Source organism: Medicago sativa, chromosome 4 (genome assembly GCF_051527215.1).
Source record: "Medicago sativa cultivar Bolivia chromosome 4, Bolivia_mono, whole genome shotgun sequence".
NCBI lineage: Eukaryota > Viridiplantae > Streptophyta > Magnoliopsida > Fabales > Fabaceae > Medicago > Medicago sativa.
In genome coordinates, this window is record NC_140752.1 from 18453413 (window position 1) to 18469573 (window position 16161).

Here is a 16161-nt window from a genome sequence, read left to right on the forward strand (position 1 = left end):
ACATGGAATATGTCGTCAGATCATGTTTTAAAATGATTATTATACTCATGACAGGTTGTCACAAATAAATTTTTAAAATGATTATTTTATACTTGAAAAATTGTTGCTGATAAAAATATAAAAATTATCATTATACACAAGATAAGTCGTCACTAATAATAATTACTATACACGGGACAAGTCGTCACTATACACGACATATGTTTTCATTGATAAAAAACTTAAAGTAATTATAATACACGGACCATGTTGTCATTGATATATATTTTAAAATAATTATTAAACATGGGACGAGTCGTCACTATATACGAGACATGTTCTCATTAATTAAAAACTTAAAGTAATTATAATACATGTGTCGTATTGTCTTTGATTAAAAAATTAAAATAATAATTATACACGAGACATGTTGTCACTGGTAAATTTTTAAAATGATTATTATACACATGACAATTTGATAAACATATTTTAAAATTATATTAGTCAATATTGTTTTAGGAGAAAAATCATATAAGTTTATAATATTATTGTTTCAATTTGCATATAAAAAATTTTGATATTATAATATAAATTATTATACAAAAAATTTGCAAATTTGCACATGATAGAAAAACATATTTTTAATAATCATTTTTGTTATCCAACGTTTTATATACTACATTACAAAAATATTAATAATAATTTGTTTAATATGTATACATTTCAACTGTTTACAAATTCTTTCTCTTTAAAAAAATCTGTTTACAAATATTTAATGTCAAGTTTATACTGCACAAATTCGTCCCCGACCAACCAGCACCCGTGCGGATGCACGGGTATGTTACTAGTTACATAGGTAAAGTATTAGATCTTGAGCTTCTTTTTTAATTCTTACTTCTGGTAGATTCTTCCTTCAATATTACGCTTGAACTAATTAGTTGTCCATAAAATAAAGCAGCACACAAGCAGTTGTTGTGGATGGAATCATTACATCCTTCTATTTGCTACCATGTTTGGTACGATTTATGCAAGCAAAGTATATGCACGTGATTTAATGCAAGAAAAGCTCAAATTTTAATATCTACATTTGTTTCAATAAATAAAATTACTCAGTACAATTTAGTTGATAGCTACCAACACAATAATATTTACGGTTAGAATTCAAACACCAAATTTTCCACCTTATTATGTTTTTTTTTTTTTGACCAAACCACCTTATTATGTTTAAAGTACGTGAATTCGGTCATAAGATTATTTAACCACAAAAACTTCCTTCGTTCCACCACAAAATTACCCCTATTAACAATTGATGTGTTTTTGCTTGTTAAAAAAAAAAAACAATTGATGTAAAATCATAAATATAAAGTAGAAAATAATAATTTAATGTCAAAAAGAAAAAAGAAAATAGGATTAATTAAGTAAATGATCCCTATAAATATTCAGAATTTCATTTTTAATCCGTACAAAATAAAATCGCATTTTTTAATCCCTGTAAAATTTTGGATCGCCATTTTTAGTCCCTGTAAAATTTTCCATCAGCATTTTTAGTCCTTGTAAAAGTAATTCGTCAACATATTTGGTCCCTACAATGCTAAAGGAAAATGTCATAGGGATTAAAAAGTGTAATTTTATTTTATAGGAACTAAAAACAAAATTATAAATATTTATAGAGACCATTTACTTGATTAACCCAAGAAAATAACAACTTAGCAGCAAGGACAAACTCACCTGGTGGGTTGTCTGAACCATGATCTACCCATAATCATTTTTGGTCTTTAAATATTCTTTAGTTATTTAATTTAGTATTCAAATGTATTTTTCTTTAGTCAATTTTAATAAATTCAAATATTGTAGTGACAACACATTATACATTTATCTTTTCAAAAAAAAAAACACGTCATAAATATGGTTATCAAAATAGCTACCTTAGAAAACAAAAAAAAATAGTACTATACATGTGACAAACACAAGTCTTTAAACATACCACTTAGACGCGCGCGCACACAAAATACATTTTATTTAATTATTTTCTCATTCTATTTTTTTAATTATGTATGTGAGTTTAAATTTAGTGTCAAAACAAGATCGTGCATACATCAGCATTTTATCTATGTGCAAATGTATTAAGAGTTAACCCGTCCTTCACAACATGTGCAAACAAGAAGGATTAAAAAAGTAGTTAACCGTCCTTCACAAAAGAAAAATGGGTTAAGCTTAATTTGTCTAGTGTTAAATTTCAAAAAAAATTTGTTAAAATATTTAAAAAAGAAAATAGAATGTTTTTCTTTCGTTACTTGAGGACAAGCAACACTTTAAGTTTGGCGGTGTGATGACATGTCATCTTACGTTATTCTTAGCTTGTTTTCAGTCATTTTTAGTAGTTTTTAGCAGCAAAAAGGATGAGTATTAGAACGGTTGCCTATGGTTTCGAGACTTTTGTAATGTTTTCTATATTTGAGTTTGTAATTCTAGTTTTCCCGAAACATAGCAATCATAGTTTTAAAAAGCGGACCGGCCGGTCGAACCGGTCTGACCGTGAACCGGTGGTGTGGGCGGTTCGAGCTACATGATGGATCGGACATGCATTTAACCCGGTGAGAACCGGTGCGACTCGGCCAAAACCGGTCAAAATCGGTGACTCGGCCTGTTTGGTGAACCGGACCGGGTCAATGCATCAGTCTTGATTTTAAAAAAAGAAATCTGAAAAATAGAAGAAAGGGAGACAATGAAGAGCAGTGCAGCAGTAGATCTGAAGCAGTTGTGTGAATTTGTTTGATAACATCAAATTTAATGGAAGCAACTCAATCGAAAATATTAAAGAGGTGATGAGATGGGTAGAAATTTAATGAGAGAAACTTAAAGAATGAGTAAGAAGTATGTGAGATGGAGATGGGAAGAAGAGAGGGACGGCGGCACACTGCAAGACCTAATCCTTCATGTTTCATGTTGTTGTTTTCGGGTCAGCATACAACCATGAGTCAAAAGCCCATTTGCTTTTGTTAATCCAGCACACATGTATCTTCTTTTTCTTTCTATATTCACGTGCCACTAACATATAACAACAACAACAACAACAACAACAACAACAACAACAATAATAATAATATCTCTCCACTAAAAAAAATACACATTGTATGTTTATTTTAGAAAATCTATATATTATGTTAATATTAATTGATATGCAAAACAAAATTTATTTTATGCAAACAAATATAGTTGTACTCTTTAAAAAAATATAGCTATACTCTTTAAAAAAATATAGCTATACAATTAATACACATATTACATGTTACTCTTTAAAAAAATATAGCTATACATGTATTAATACACATATTACATGTTAGTTTTTTAGTTTTTTAGTGGCCGATTCATCGGTTCAATCCGATTTAATCTAGTTAAATACTTATGAAAATTTAATCTTAAGACCGAGTCTTCTTACCGAGTTATCCGGTTTAATCCGGTTCAATCATGCGGTTCAACCAACAACTCAGTGGTTCGACCATTAACCAGTGACCCAGTACCCCTGCCGAGTCGATGACTGAGCCGAGTTTTAAAACTATGATAGCAATTTTAGGGGGGGTTTAGAAGTAATTCGCGAAGAAATCATGCATATCGGCAAATCAAGAACATTCGAAGATTTGTGAAGACTTTGGGAAGACCAAGAATGAAGATTCAATTGGCCTCGGGAGACTTTACAGTGGGAGGAATTTTGTTCCCAAGTTCCAAGGCAAGTTATTTGAAGACGAAGACCTAAAACGACGGAAAATCGGAGAAACTGGTCCTAGGAAAGCACACCATGCACCTAGAGAGCACATGTCATGCGCCTAGAGCATGGTTCATGCACCTAGAGCATGGCTTTGGGTGCACTCTCACGCGCCTGGAGTTTTGCTCATGTGCCCCGAGCATCTAAAATGCGAGGGGTGCAGGCGTATTTTCCTGCTTTTTTGTGTTAAAGCCCGCGTTTATAGCCCAAACCCAATTAGAAACTCTCACTATAAATACTAGTTTTCCTCATTCGGAATTTCTCGTTCAGAACTATGACAGTTCAAGAGGAAGGCAATTCTAGAGCTTCAGAGGATTTTCTATCTTCTCCTTGATTTTCTAGGGTATGTTTTTAACTTTAGTAATTTGTTTTTAGTTACCATGCGTAACTAATATTTTTTAGGTTAGAGTTCTAAGATGAACCTCTATTTATTTTTGTTGGATATTTATTTCATTTAATGTCGTTTTATTTTATTTATTTTTTGTTCGCTATTAAGTTTTATTAGGAATTATTTATTTCGAAGGATCGTAACTCTAGATTAGATACTTAGGTTGTGAGAGGGCCTAATATTGATATTACTATCTTGTTGTTTATATCTTGATATTTATAGCTCGTATATTAATATCTACTCCCTTCGGTCACTATTATAAGCAAATTTTGACTTTTTAGGTTCATTCAATAAATGATGTATATGGTCTTAATTGTAGACCACATACATCATTTATTGAATGAATCTAAAAAGTAGAAATTTGCTTATAATAGTGACCAGAGGGAGTATCTGTCTAAGAAGTAATTAGTTAGTAACTAGCGAAAGATACCGAAAGAGAGTTGCCCCTGGTAGTAAGTACCTAAGAGGTGACATTACTAATACTGAGTAAAATCTGATGAACCTAAGATGTAACTAGTTAGTAATTAAGGAAACAAGTGGGAAAACGGAAGTGCGCTAACGCGCACCAGCTGAAAAAGCCCATTCCCCTGACTCTAACTTCACCCCTCTCCAACCAGTCGAGTGGCATTAGCCCCTCTCCGGATGCGCGAACCTCCAAGGCTTTCTCTGATAGGGGGTTGCGAGTCGAGCGTCAACCTTAGCGCATCCGTTTACGGGGAGTAAACCTAGTAGAACCATTCTCTTTAACCCTTTGGTAAGGTAGACGCTGATAGGATTGCCCGTTTGTAGAACTACCGATAGAGTGTTCTATGAGTGTCCTAAGATTCATAAATGGAATTTTCAAGCCACGGTATGTTCATGCCCACACAATTTTTTCCTTCAAAAGATGTAACTTGGTATTTTCAACATAGCTGAGGAACTTTGGGAAGTTCCTACACACCTCTCACAATTGCACTAAGACTTCAACATATGATTATTTCGAAGGAGATTCGACCATATTTTCCCACGATTTCATGATATATTGTTTACTAACTCGATGAGCTTCACCTCTTTAACATCCTTCTCTTTGCCATCAACCTCTTGGAAATCTTTCTCTTTGATATTCACCACTTTGGCATCCTTAGATTTGACTATGCTTGTTGATGAACCGAATTAATCATATCATCTCTAACTTTTCATTTCTCTTCTATAAAAAAGTAATGTGTGGTATCAACAATGTTATCTTTAGAATCAAGATTTGATTTCAAATCAATGGAAGCTTCGACAATGTTTGGTTTTAATTCAATGGAAGATTCAAAAATAGATAGTTTGTGTTCACCGAGAGACTCCACAATATTTGGTTTTGGCTCAACGGAATTACCAACCGAATGTTCAACCATAATTATAAATAGATAACAAAACATAGAGAAAAACTAAATTATAAAATAATAACATCAAATAATGCAACGAATAAAAACAATGGAGTTTACTAGATTGGGAGTTAGAACCCGGCCCTAGGATCGGTTCTTAACTTCTGATAGGATCCACAAAAAGCAACCAAGAACCAGCAAAGCATACAGGTATACTTGTTTCTTGACATTAAATGAGTGTAGAAATCCTTTAGCAGTCCTACTTCGATGATTGGAGACACATTTTTTGCAACAACAAAAAAAGGGTAAAAACTTTTGGAGGAATGGATGAAATAAGTAAGTAGGGTGTGATAGAGAAGTGGAATACAAGTGAGTTGTGCCAGATATATGTTAAAAATTGATTGGTTCGTAAGTCCTAATCATGAGCGAACGGGGCTTAACCCCGATCTTATGTGACAGGAATTAGGACTTGGTGGTATTTTTGGCAATTAGATTTTGAAGTGCATATGAACAATTGAAGGTGCTTATAGAGTTGTCACATCATTAATTAATACGTCACGCTAGCAAAAACATCAACAAACTTTTATCCCACCAAGTCGTGAGCAAAAATGACCTTAAATTGTGATGAAAATTCATGAAATCGTCTGATTAAAAAACCGATTTTTAAAATCGAGTGACCAAAACTTCATTTTTTTTTTTTTTTACAGAAATCAGGGATCAAAAGTGAATTTAAACGTAACAATTATTACTACCAAAGATTTGAAGTTGGGGCAATGCAAAATTATTCCCACTTACACAATGCTGCCATCATCTGTTATATCTCCCAAACAAGATCTCTCACATTACAGAAAAAGCTTCTAAGAAGTCCCTCTCACTTCACACTTTCTTTGTCTCTCTCTCACACACACATTTTTTACTTTCAGAGACAATACAGTTAAATTCCCTTTGTCAGATATGTACCACATTATGCTCCTTTCTTTCTCTCTCATGTCCATATCTATTCTACCATTTTGTCAGCTATGTACCACACCACAGCACATCTCCCTTTATTTTGTTCCTTTGTGTATTTTGTTCAATTTGGTGTTACCTTAGTCAGAGGATACAATACTATCCATCCATAACATTATTCTTTTTTTGTTTTGTTTTTTTTCTGAAGTGACCTCTTCGGATTCTTCATAATCTTTCATTTCCTGCATCATTCATTCAACTCTTCAACCATATCATCATTCCCTCAAGTCCAGTAATGGCTCAACAGGTATCATCTTTAACTTCCTCATCTCTCTTTTTTTTTCTTTCTTTCTCATATCATATAGATAATCAAGGTGCAAATGCAATGCTTACACCATTGCAAAGTTTTTAAAATTTTAGTTCCAATCACAAATTTGATTATTTCATGGTTGATAATATTACATGAAATTATAAGCAAACACTCAACTATATCGTTAGTAGTCACGAGCTTCACTTTGATAAACACTTTAACTAAGTGCTTATAGCATAAACGCTTATCAGATAAGTGGTTATGTTTAAGCTACTTTTATAACAATAGATAAAATAAAGTCGAACTGTTTTCACGAGTTATTATAGAGAGTTTAACAACTTATGGACACGTTATAAGTTGTTTTCATATGTCAACTAAAACAGTCTCGCAAGTGTTTATTTCAGTTAATAAGATCATATAAGTCAATCCAAACATGACAGTCACTTGTGGTCGTGGAGATAACAAAACTTTGATATTGTGCTAGGCATTGCAGTTGCATATGGTATGTGGCTGAAATTTATATCTTACAGTTAAGTTTTCAAAAAAATGATTTGAAACTGTAATTGTGGGTGTAATATTATCATGAACTGGATTGTCTTGATTTATTTAGTCTATCATATTCAAATTTTTATGATTATTTTATATATAGACTTTGTATGGCTTTGGTGTTGATGCAGGAAGAAGGGTGGCCTTTGGGGCTAGGATTATTGAATGGAAGAATTGGGTTGGTAAGAAACAGTGAGTTCTCTGGATCAATCTCCTTCAGCAGAATCAGCACTATACTCTCCAGTTCTTCCATCCATTCAACTGATTCTTCCTCATATCTTGACACAGAGGTTAGTAATTTTATTGCAATGGGTAAATAAACAAATGTGAATGACTGGCCCACTTTTCTTTTATAAATAAAAATTTGGCGAGTTAGGTCCCGCAGACTCATCAGGGTCAGAAAAGTCTCAAGGCTCGGAGAGTCTTGTGGGATTCAAACATAGGTCTTTGTAGAATTGAATAAATCATTACATCATTACCAACTAGATCAACCTCCGTCTTCCGATGTGTCTTACTGTGAAAAGAAAAAGTAACAAAATATGACATGTGATACAACAGAAAAAGAAGAGAGAGAAAAACTGCAAAAAGATGATATACATGTATCCTTGTGCTTTTATGGTTTATCCCTTTTGTATTTGTACAACAATAATGTACATGACAGAGCATTTTATTGTTGATTGAAGTAATCATGGTCACAGAAAGAGTTATTACTAAAAATAATTGTGTATATATTTTATGTATGTAAATAGTTTATTATTTGAAAAAGAAAATTTTCATTGATACTCAGCACAAGTTGTACTAATAACAATAGTACAAACGAAAATAAAAAAATAAAGTAAAAGAAAAAGATGAGTATAAATCCCAATATAAAATTTTAGATACTTTGCTCTTTCACATTGGTTTGAACTTTGACTATGTACTTTGTGATCATTTATCTAATGAAGATGAAGCTTTTTAACTTTAGTAGCAAACCAAACAATAACTGAATAGGAAAAGGAAACTTCATGTAATGGACATGCTCTCTTCATCATTCCATATGGGGACCACAGCATGACTTAAAACACCATGCTTTGAAAGAAATTGACATTGATTTTACTTTAATCTATCCTTGAATTAGAGCTCAATTGAGAAATAATGTTGCATTCAAATTTAGGTCTTATAATATTAGGGCAGCTCGGATCCTCTCATGCATTTGCAACCCTCTCTTTAGATTAATCCAACATCTAAATGTACTTGAATTTGTTGGATTAATCCAATAGTGAGCATTTAGCTCGATGCAGAGGATGCAGGAGAGGATCCGAAAATTACTTCTAATGAGTAGAAAACATGCATTCAAAAGTATGAAAAAGACAATTATATACTAAAGCAATTCAAATAGGAAACATTATGAGTATCATTTTTCCTTGATTATTCTGAGTAATTCTAATATAGTTATAGCAAATGCAAATTTCAATTGAAAATTTACATTAGATTAGCCTCCTACATGTTCAAATAAGTTATTAGTTAGTATCTGTCATTTTGCTAACTTCATATATGCTTGGTTTAGTCCACAGGATCACTCTTTCATAACAAGAGCATCACACTTGACAACCTCATGGGTATTTCTTCTAGCCTCCTAGAACTGTCAAGGAGATCATCAAGGGGGAGAGAGATGGTACCCTCAAATGAAAACAAAAAGAATCACAAGCTGAAGCCATGGTTGTTCTCACTATGTACAAAGCTAACTACTGATGCGGTGAACCCGAATCACGTTCGTGTTCCCTCTCTTGGTCAGTACCTTGAGGCAGAGAGAAGAGCTAGAAGTACTTACAGAAGGAATCAACGTGCTTTCATTCTTGGACATAATGTTTGCTCCCCGGTTCAAGAGTTGAACTCGCCATTTGTTGGCAGCCAAGTTTCTCCTAGTTCACCGGCTTCATTAGGTGAAGATAGTAGGAGACAAATAGAGCACTGAAGCAAAATAATGGATATGGAACAGCAATATCATTCTCTTCTCTGTGTGGTTAAATCAAAAAGTGACAACCTTTTGTCACTCATTTTAGCACTTGTTTGTCTCCACGTTCAACCTTTTGTCGTTGACATCGCGATTCTACAAAGCTAAAAATTCAAGCTTCAGCCTCAGTGCACAGTGCCACCACGAGAACAAACAGAGATTTTTGTTCCTTAGTTGTTACTTCATAATCTCACTTTTTTCTCATAATAATTGGTTATTAATTTTCATGTTTGGATGTTCTATTTTAATACAGTACATTTTATACAAATTATATTTTTCAAGTTGCCTTTGATAAATGGAATAAAAAAAAAAATCAGGGAGTATAACAAGGAATATAACAAAAAGTAGGTATATTACAAGAACCAAATACATATTTAAACCTATAATATAAAACATCTAAAGTGAATCTGAAACACAATATATATTTTTCAACTCACAGGAATAAATGAATGCCCCAAACAATATATTTGAAGCTTTACAATATATACCTATCATTACTCAGCCACAGTTATAACCTGTGCAGAGTATCTAAGCAACTAGAATGAGAATACAGAGAATGAGAGAAACTAACCACTAAACTTTGAAATACCAATTCTTCAGTTGAATAGATTGACAAGTTCCGGGTTGCAAATGAATCATGGACCAAAAAGTAAGTTGAAAATGAATGAGTCCGGACAAAACACTGAAATCGTTGAGTTGAATAAAGTCCAAGCCGTGTGTCATCAGACACTCAAAGCTTGAATGAAGGCGAGATCGAGTACTACTTCCAAGAGATTTGAACATCAACATACTCACGCGCCAAGGAAAAATACCTTCATCTCATATATACTTACACTTTATATTTGGTAAAATAAAAACACAAATGTCTGTCAAAGTTCAACCGATAACCGGATTACAAAGACTCAAACAGACCATATAAGAATATAGTACCTCTATTGTCTTGAATGATCTTAGTGATCGTTCGGTCAATGGGAAAATTGAATTCAAATAAAATGCTACTATAGGTAGCTATTCCACAGCAAGTGTAAAATCACCATTCATATGTCATTGGAAGCAGAGAAACCATCAGCAATCATCAAGACTTAAGAAATCCCTCATTGCTTTTCGGCATCAACCTTTCCTGAATTGCGACTAGCGATCCTTCCGAATGAGCCAATGGCTGACAAACTCTTGAAGCTGCTGCTCCCTTCGCTGAAATTTGATTTTCTTGACCTTCTTGGTTTTGTTGGACTGGATTCTACTTCTGTATCACTATCAGTCTTGATCTTGGCAACATTTAATTGAAGGATGGCACCTCGACAAAATGGACAAACTGGTCCGGTGGTGCAACCGGTTGCAGGATCAGGCTTCTTGAGGCAGCATAGTGCTAGGGTACAATGAGCACACATTTGATGATCACAAGGTTTGACCTCAATTGTGCACACTTGGTCGAAGCATATACAACATAACTCCATATTGCTTTCCTATACGAGAAATAACCAGCAAATAAGTAACTTATAATTTTTCAGAAAATCATGCTCGAGTGTTAACATTGCGATGAACCAATTATCCAAAAAATCAAAGGAAGACGCTGTACCTCAGAATCCGAGACAATATCATCATACTTGCTATCAGAACGTAGTGGAGATGAAGGTATGTCATTATCCTTTAATAGGGCCTTTTCTCTCTCCCTGTTAGCTTCTAGTAAGGCGTTTTCCAATAAGGCCTTGGCTTCTTGATTGAGCTCGCTGATGAACTTTAGCGGAGATGGCCAAACAAGAGGTGCGGCTGATGAGGGATCGAGCAGGGCAGCACATGCTCTATGCTTGTTCTTAAGAGCAACTGTGAACGGTATTCTCCTGCAAAGAATATTTATTTACACAAGAGTTAAATTTTACTAAGGCGGGAAAAAGAATGAAGAAGAAAAACACAATTTTTCAACGTTACTATTTGACGAGCTTTGTACGCATGATTTCGATTTTAAGTACTACTAGTCAAACTATAATTTAAAAGGATACATATACTGATGTTTTGCATTTCTTTTCTCCTGTTTTCAGCTAATCAATTCAAAAGTTTAAAATTTGAAGTATGAAATACCAAATAGAGGTTCAAAGAAGTACTTCTTAACCCAAAAATAGCATGTAGTGTCAAACAATTAACAAATTTTAAGTCAAACAATGAAGCTTTTCAGTTAATTGCTTCATCTTGTTCTTCATGAAGTGAAATCAATAAACCATTTAAAATTAAATAAAATATCAATAATTTGCTTTTAAAATGCCGGCAATTAATCATGAAACCTTCCTAGTTTTTTATGATATAATTTACACATGTGGCCATTGATTTAGAATCTATGATTACATCATTAAGTTAGTTTCTTGAAGAGAGAAACATATGTTTACTTACCCGGAGGAATCTAATTGAAGCCTATCTGCTCCCCAAGCAAGCAGCATCCGGACACAGTCCACAGAACCACCACGAGCCGCCATATGTAGCGGTGTTCTTCCAGGAAATCTGCATAATGTCCTTTGATCAGTCTTAATGAAGAAGAAAAAAACACCAATTTTCGTCTAAGATTAACATAACTTAAACGACGATTATTACCCGTATCCACCGGTTGAAGCACAAACAAGAGCCCCGTTGTCTAATAGGAAATGAAGGCATTCAAGCCGTCTATGACGAGCAGCAAGGTGCAGTGGCGTGGCACCATTTCCATCTCTTATGTTCACAAATCTAGCAAACCCCCTGTCAAAATCATTGAACGGTTTGGAATTAGTACCATTCGTATTTGTATGTTCTCACATGACACATCCATAGATGGGGACCATGAAAGAGTGACTAACCAAGAATCTGCAACAGGTGAAGAATGAGCAGCTGAAAGAATAGCCTTTAATGAATCTACATGGCCATAATAAGCAGCATAGTGCAAGCAGGTTCTTCGTCGAATAGAATCAAACATCAATATCTGAAACAATACAAGAATGTCATATCAATCCTCTGATTGAGTAAACACTAACCAATCATCAACACAATCGCTACAAAAACAACATTTTCTCCAACTAAATTTTACCCTTAAAATGCGTTTAATATGAGCATAAAAAAAGTAAAAGAGAGAAGCATAACATACATTAGCTCCAGCTTGAATAAGCTTTTCCATGCAACCAGTCTTTCCATGCATCACAGCCAACATTAACGGTGTCTAGAGACTCAAAAAGAAAAAGGGCACAACAAGAATCAGAATTGGACAGCCAAGTTTGTTCAATACAAGAAAGTGCAGAAATTACAAAGGTGTTTCCAACTAGAAATGCGTATAGAAAATTGAAACTCTGACATAGACACACACCTGTTTATGGCGATTCAAGACATCGACTTTGACATTCCGGTCCAACAACATCGAAAGCACCTAACCAAGAGTCAATGACAAAGATAAACATGAGAGATGCACAAAGGGACAAATGATGTTGAATGAAACATTCATAACCAAAAGCTTAACTCCAAATCGCTTAGAGCCACTTTCTGTAAACTTCTCAACAAATAAAAGAAAAGTTGAAATATCAAACGATGATTAAGTCAGAACACTTCTAAATAATAGTTTTATGGTTAAGTCAAGACTCTTGCATTAATAACAAGTGTGCCTGGATCAACGTATCAAACGTAATTTTGAATAGAATTGATTTTATAAAGTTGATTTGATTAAAATTGAGTTTGAAAGGAAATGACTTACGTTTGGATCATTTTTACTCAGAAAACAAATTTGATGTAAAATTTAGTGTAAGTTTTTCAATACAATACAAAAGTTACTTTTTATCACTTCTAGTTAAGATATAGAAACAATAAATTTACCTTTAAAGCAAAAAAAACATCTGAATTTTTTCTAAAATCTATTTTGGAAGATACAAAACAATTCTACTAGTATCTATCATGAAACTAAACAAACACACGCTTGGACTGGCGGAAATCACGGTGACGCCATTACCTCATTGAACCTCCAAAATGTAATTTTTTCAAAAATCTTTTAAACTCACCACCTTCAATCCAAAGATACATTTAGAGCCACTCTGAATAAACTCATCAATCAATTTTCATAAAATGATCCAACGCTATACAGCCACTAAAAATAAACTTTTCAACCAACACTTGAAAAGCAAGTTAAAATCATCCAAAAATGGCCAAAATTAGCTTTAGTCAACTCAATTTCTTCACAAGTTATTTAACTTCCTCTTAAATTCAATACATGCATTTTTACTTTTTTTTGTAAGTCAAAAAACAAATATTTATATCAACTAAAAAAACTCACCTGAACTAAAACCTAATCCAAATATAGTCATAAAAAGTTCAACACCAAACCAATCACAAAACACTTCTCTATGAATCACTGACACAAACACGGACACAAGATACTAACACATATATACCGATAATAATTTAAGAAAATGAATGAACATAACCAACAATATCTATCAGGGGCAGTTCCGACCCTGATACATATGGAACACCAGACACGTCTTTAATCAAAAGTGTCGAGGAAGATAACCAACCATATGTATAATTTAAGTAAATGAATGAACATAACCAATCATATGTACCATGGCCGGTCGCGACCCTGATACATATGGAACACCAGACACGTCTTCAATCAGAAGTGTCAAGAAAGAATAACTACCTCGATCCGACCATTGGCAGCTGCTAAATGAAGAGGAGACAACTTAGCACGACCAACAGTACTATCCAAAACACCAACATCATCCTCAACCATACTTTCAACAATTTCCATCTCACCATTCACAACAGCAGAAGCAAACACACTATTCTCTTTCTTCTTCTTCTGCACCCCCACCACACAACTCGATTGATTCTGACCCATTTCCTCTCTTTAATGGATCAACAAGTAGCACGTGAAGAAGTGATTGCCGGAAACTTCCTCACGCGCCGCCTAATACGGCGGTGATCACGGTGGTGTTTTTGGTAAGTTGGTTGGTTGGACTGAAGAAGTCAGGAAATAAGCAGTTAAGTATTGGATGGATTGGTGATGGGAATATGTTGTCTTGGAGTTTGAACCTGCCCACCGCGATTTCGGGCAGCTGACCGAAGTTGTTTTTGCTTAGAATCAAAGATGAATGGAAAAACGCTTAAATGTCAATTTGTTCACACTAATTTATGTCTTAACTTTTGAAAATATCTTGGTTTTGTGAAATTAATTAATTGATTAATCTTAGAAAAAAGTGAGTTTAAAACATGGTGACCAAGAATGTCTCCTATTGTCTGCTATCAATTGATGATTGAAAACTGTTTTTTTTCTTAGATAATTCAAAGGCGAAACTCACATGTAACTCACATGTAATGAGTGTAAACAAATTGAATATTCTAAGTACGAAACCACGCTTAAACATAATAAAATGTTAAAATGTCAAATAGAGTTTTTAGCATGTATATTGAAAATTGTTTAAATCACTAATAATCATCATGAACGTTATTTCTCTTAAATAGAAGGTGTGAGTGTGCAATAAATATGTCTGAATTGGTAGCAAGTCTATGTACAAATTTAGAGTCACTACTTCTCCATATTTAAGATGTTTTAGTATAGTCATTAGACTAACTAACAAAAAGTGAAGGTATTACTTTTTATAATTGAGACACAATCACTCAATCGATATTAGTTCAACAATCATTGAAACTAAAGTGACAATTTTCTAAGAGTCCAATTGAGTCCCTAATAAAAAGAAAACACAAATTAGTCGGTTGACATTTATACAAAAGACAAATTAATTCTTATACCATAATAAATCATAGACTAATTTGTCTTTAATATAAAAATAACAGACTAATTTGAGTTTTATTGTTGCAAGACTAAATTGGATCGTCAAAAAATTATAAAAAACCAAAATGAATCTTTACTCTTAAAACTAAAATCTGTACTTTGAAATCCAATTTATATTTCTACAGTAATTAAAATAATATTGACCAAGTCATATTCTCAATTGTAAAGATATTGATGAAAGGGTTAAATATGTTTTTAGTCCCTATAAATATACAAACTTTTCGTTTTAGTACCTCTAAAATTTTCCTTCAACTTTTAGTCCTCCAAAAATTTTCCATCTTCACTTTTGGCCCCTCTTTTAAAGTAAACTCATATGTAGAATTCATATTTTTGAATAAAATTTTGCAGAAAAATTAATAATATTATAAGAATCTCTCCCAAAAAAATTTAGAATTTTTTAACAAAACATGAATTTAATATGAACTTTTATATATTTTATGGTTAAAAATTCATATTAAATTTATGTTTTGTTAAAAAATTCTATTTTTTTTGGAAAATATTTTTACAATATTCTACACATTTCTGCACAATTTCATTAAAAAATACTAAAATTAACTTAAAAATAGAGACCAAAAGTAGTGATTGAAAATTTTATAGGGACTAAAAGTTGAAGGAAAATTTTAGAGGGACTAAAACGAAAAGTTACTATATTTATAGGGATCAAAAACATATTTAACCCTTGATGAAATATTGAGTAATTTTCAAACATCTATCGATATACCTATACACTAGATAGATGACATTTCCTAATCCTACCAATTGGCTTTAAGTATATTCTTTTTATGTTTTGATGTCTTTGTTTCAAGTTTGAAAGATATTTTTGACCAAAATAGTTGTGACGTTGAGAGATAAATTAAATATGATACACTTGACGATTGAGTTTTACCTAAAGTTGTGCTTACTAGTCGTTGAATAAGAGTTTGGTGGAATAAAAAAAACACTATTTCAAACATGATATACTCTTCATTTTTTTTTTTGTCTATTAGAGGATATTCTATACAGTTTTATAAAGTAAAATTCTATTGACTTTAATTTGAGTGTATATTTTTCTAATTTTCTTTTGATACTTGGTGGTTTGTATGTAAGGTGCT

At 33.0% G+C, this 16161-nt stretch overlaps 1 protein-coding gene and 1 pseudogene across 2 annotated transcripts; one reads left to right on the top strand and one right to left on the bottom strand.

Annotated features, from left to right (window-relative positions):
• The first annotated feature begins 6593 nt into the window (after positions 1-6593).
• LOC146926917 (uncharacterized) lies at positions 6594-9516 on the top strand (annotated as a pseudogene). The gene is made up of 3 exons (XR_015005550.1): positions 6594-6734; positions 7415-7573; positions 8830-9516. The product of XR_015005550.1 is annotated as an uncharacterized LOC146926917 (transcript).
• A 95-nt stretch (positions 9517-9611) lies between these two features.
• Positions 9612-14232, bottom strand: LOC146926918 (putative E3 ubiquitin-protein ligase XBAT31). Its single transcript, XM_085700360.1, has 8 exons — positions 13916-14232; positions 12596-12655; positions 12380-12451; positions 12096-12217; positions 11857-11997; positions 11659-11766; positions 10853-11114; positions 9612-10739 (listed from the first exon to the last, which is right to left on the bottom strand). Exons 1-8 carry the CDS (start codon positions 14114-14116, stop codon positions 10371-10373), a joined length of 1335 nt encoding a protein of 444 aa, XP_085556486.1. The 5' UTR covers positions 14117-14232; the 3' UTR covers positions 9612-10370.
• Positions 14233-16161: the final 1929 nt, after the last annotated feature.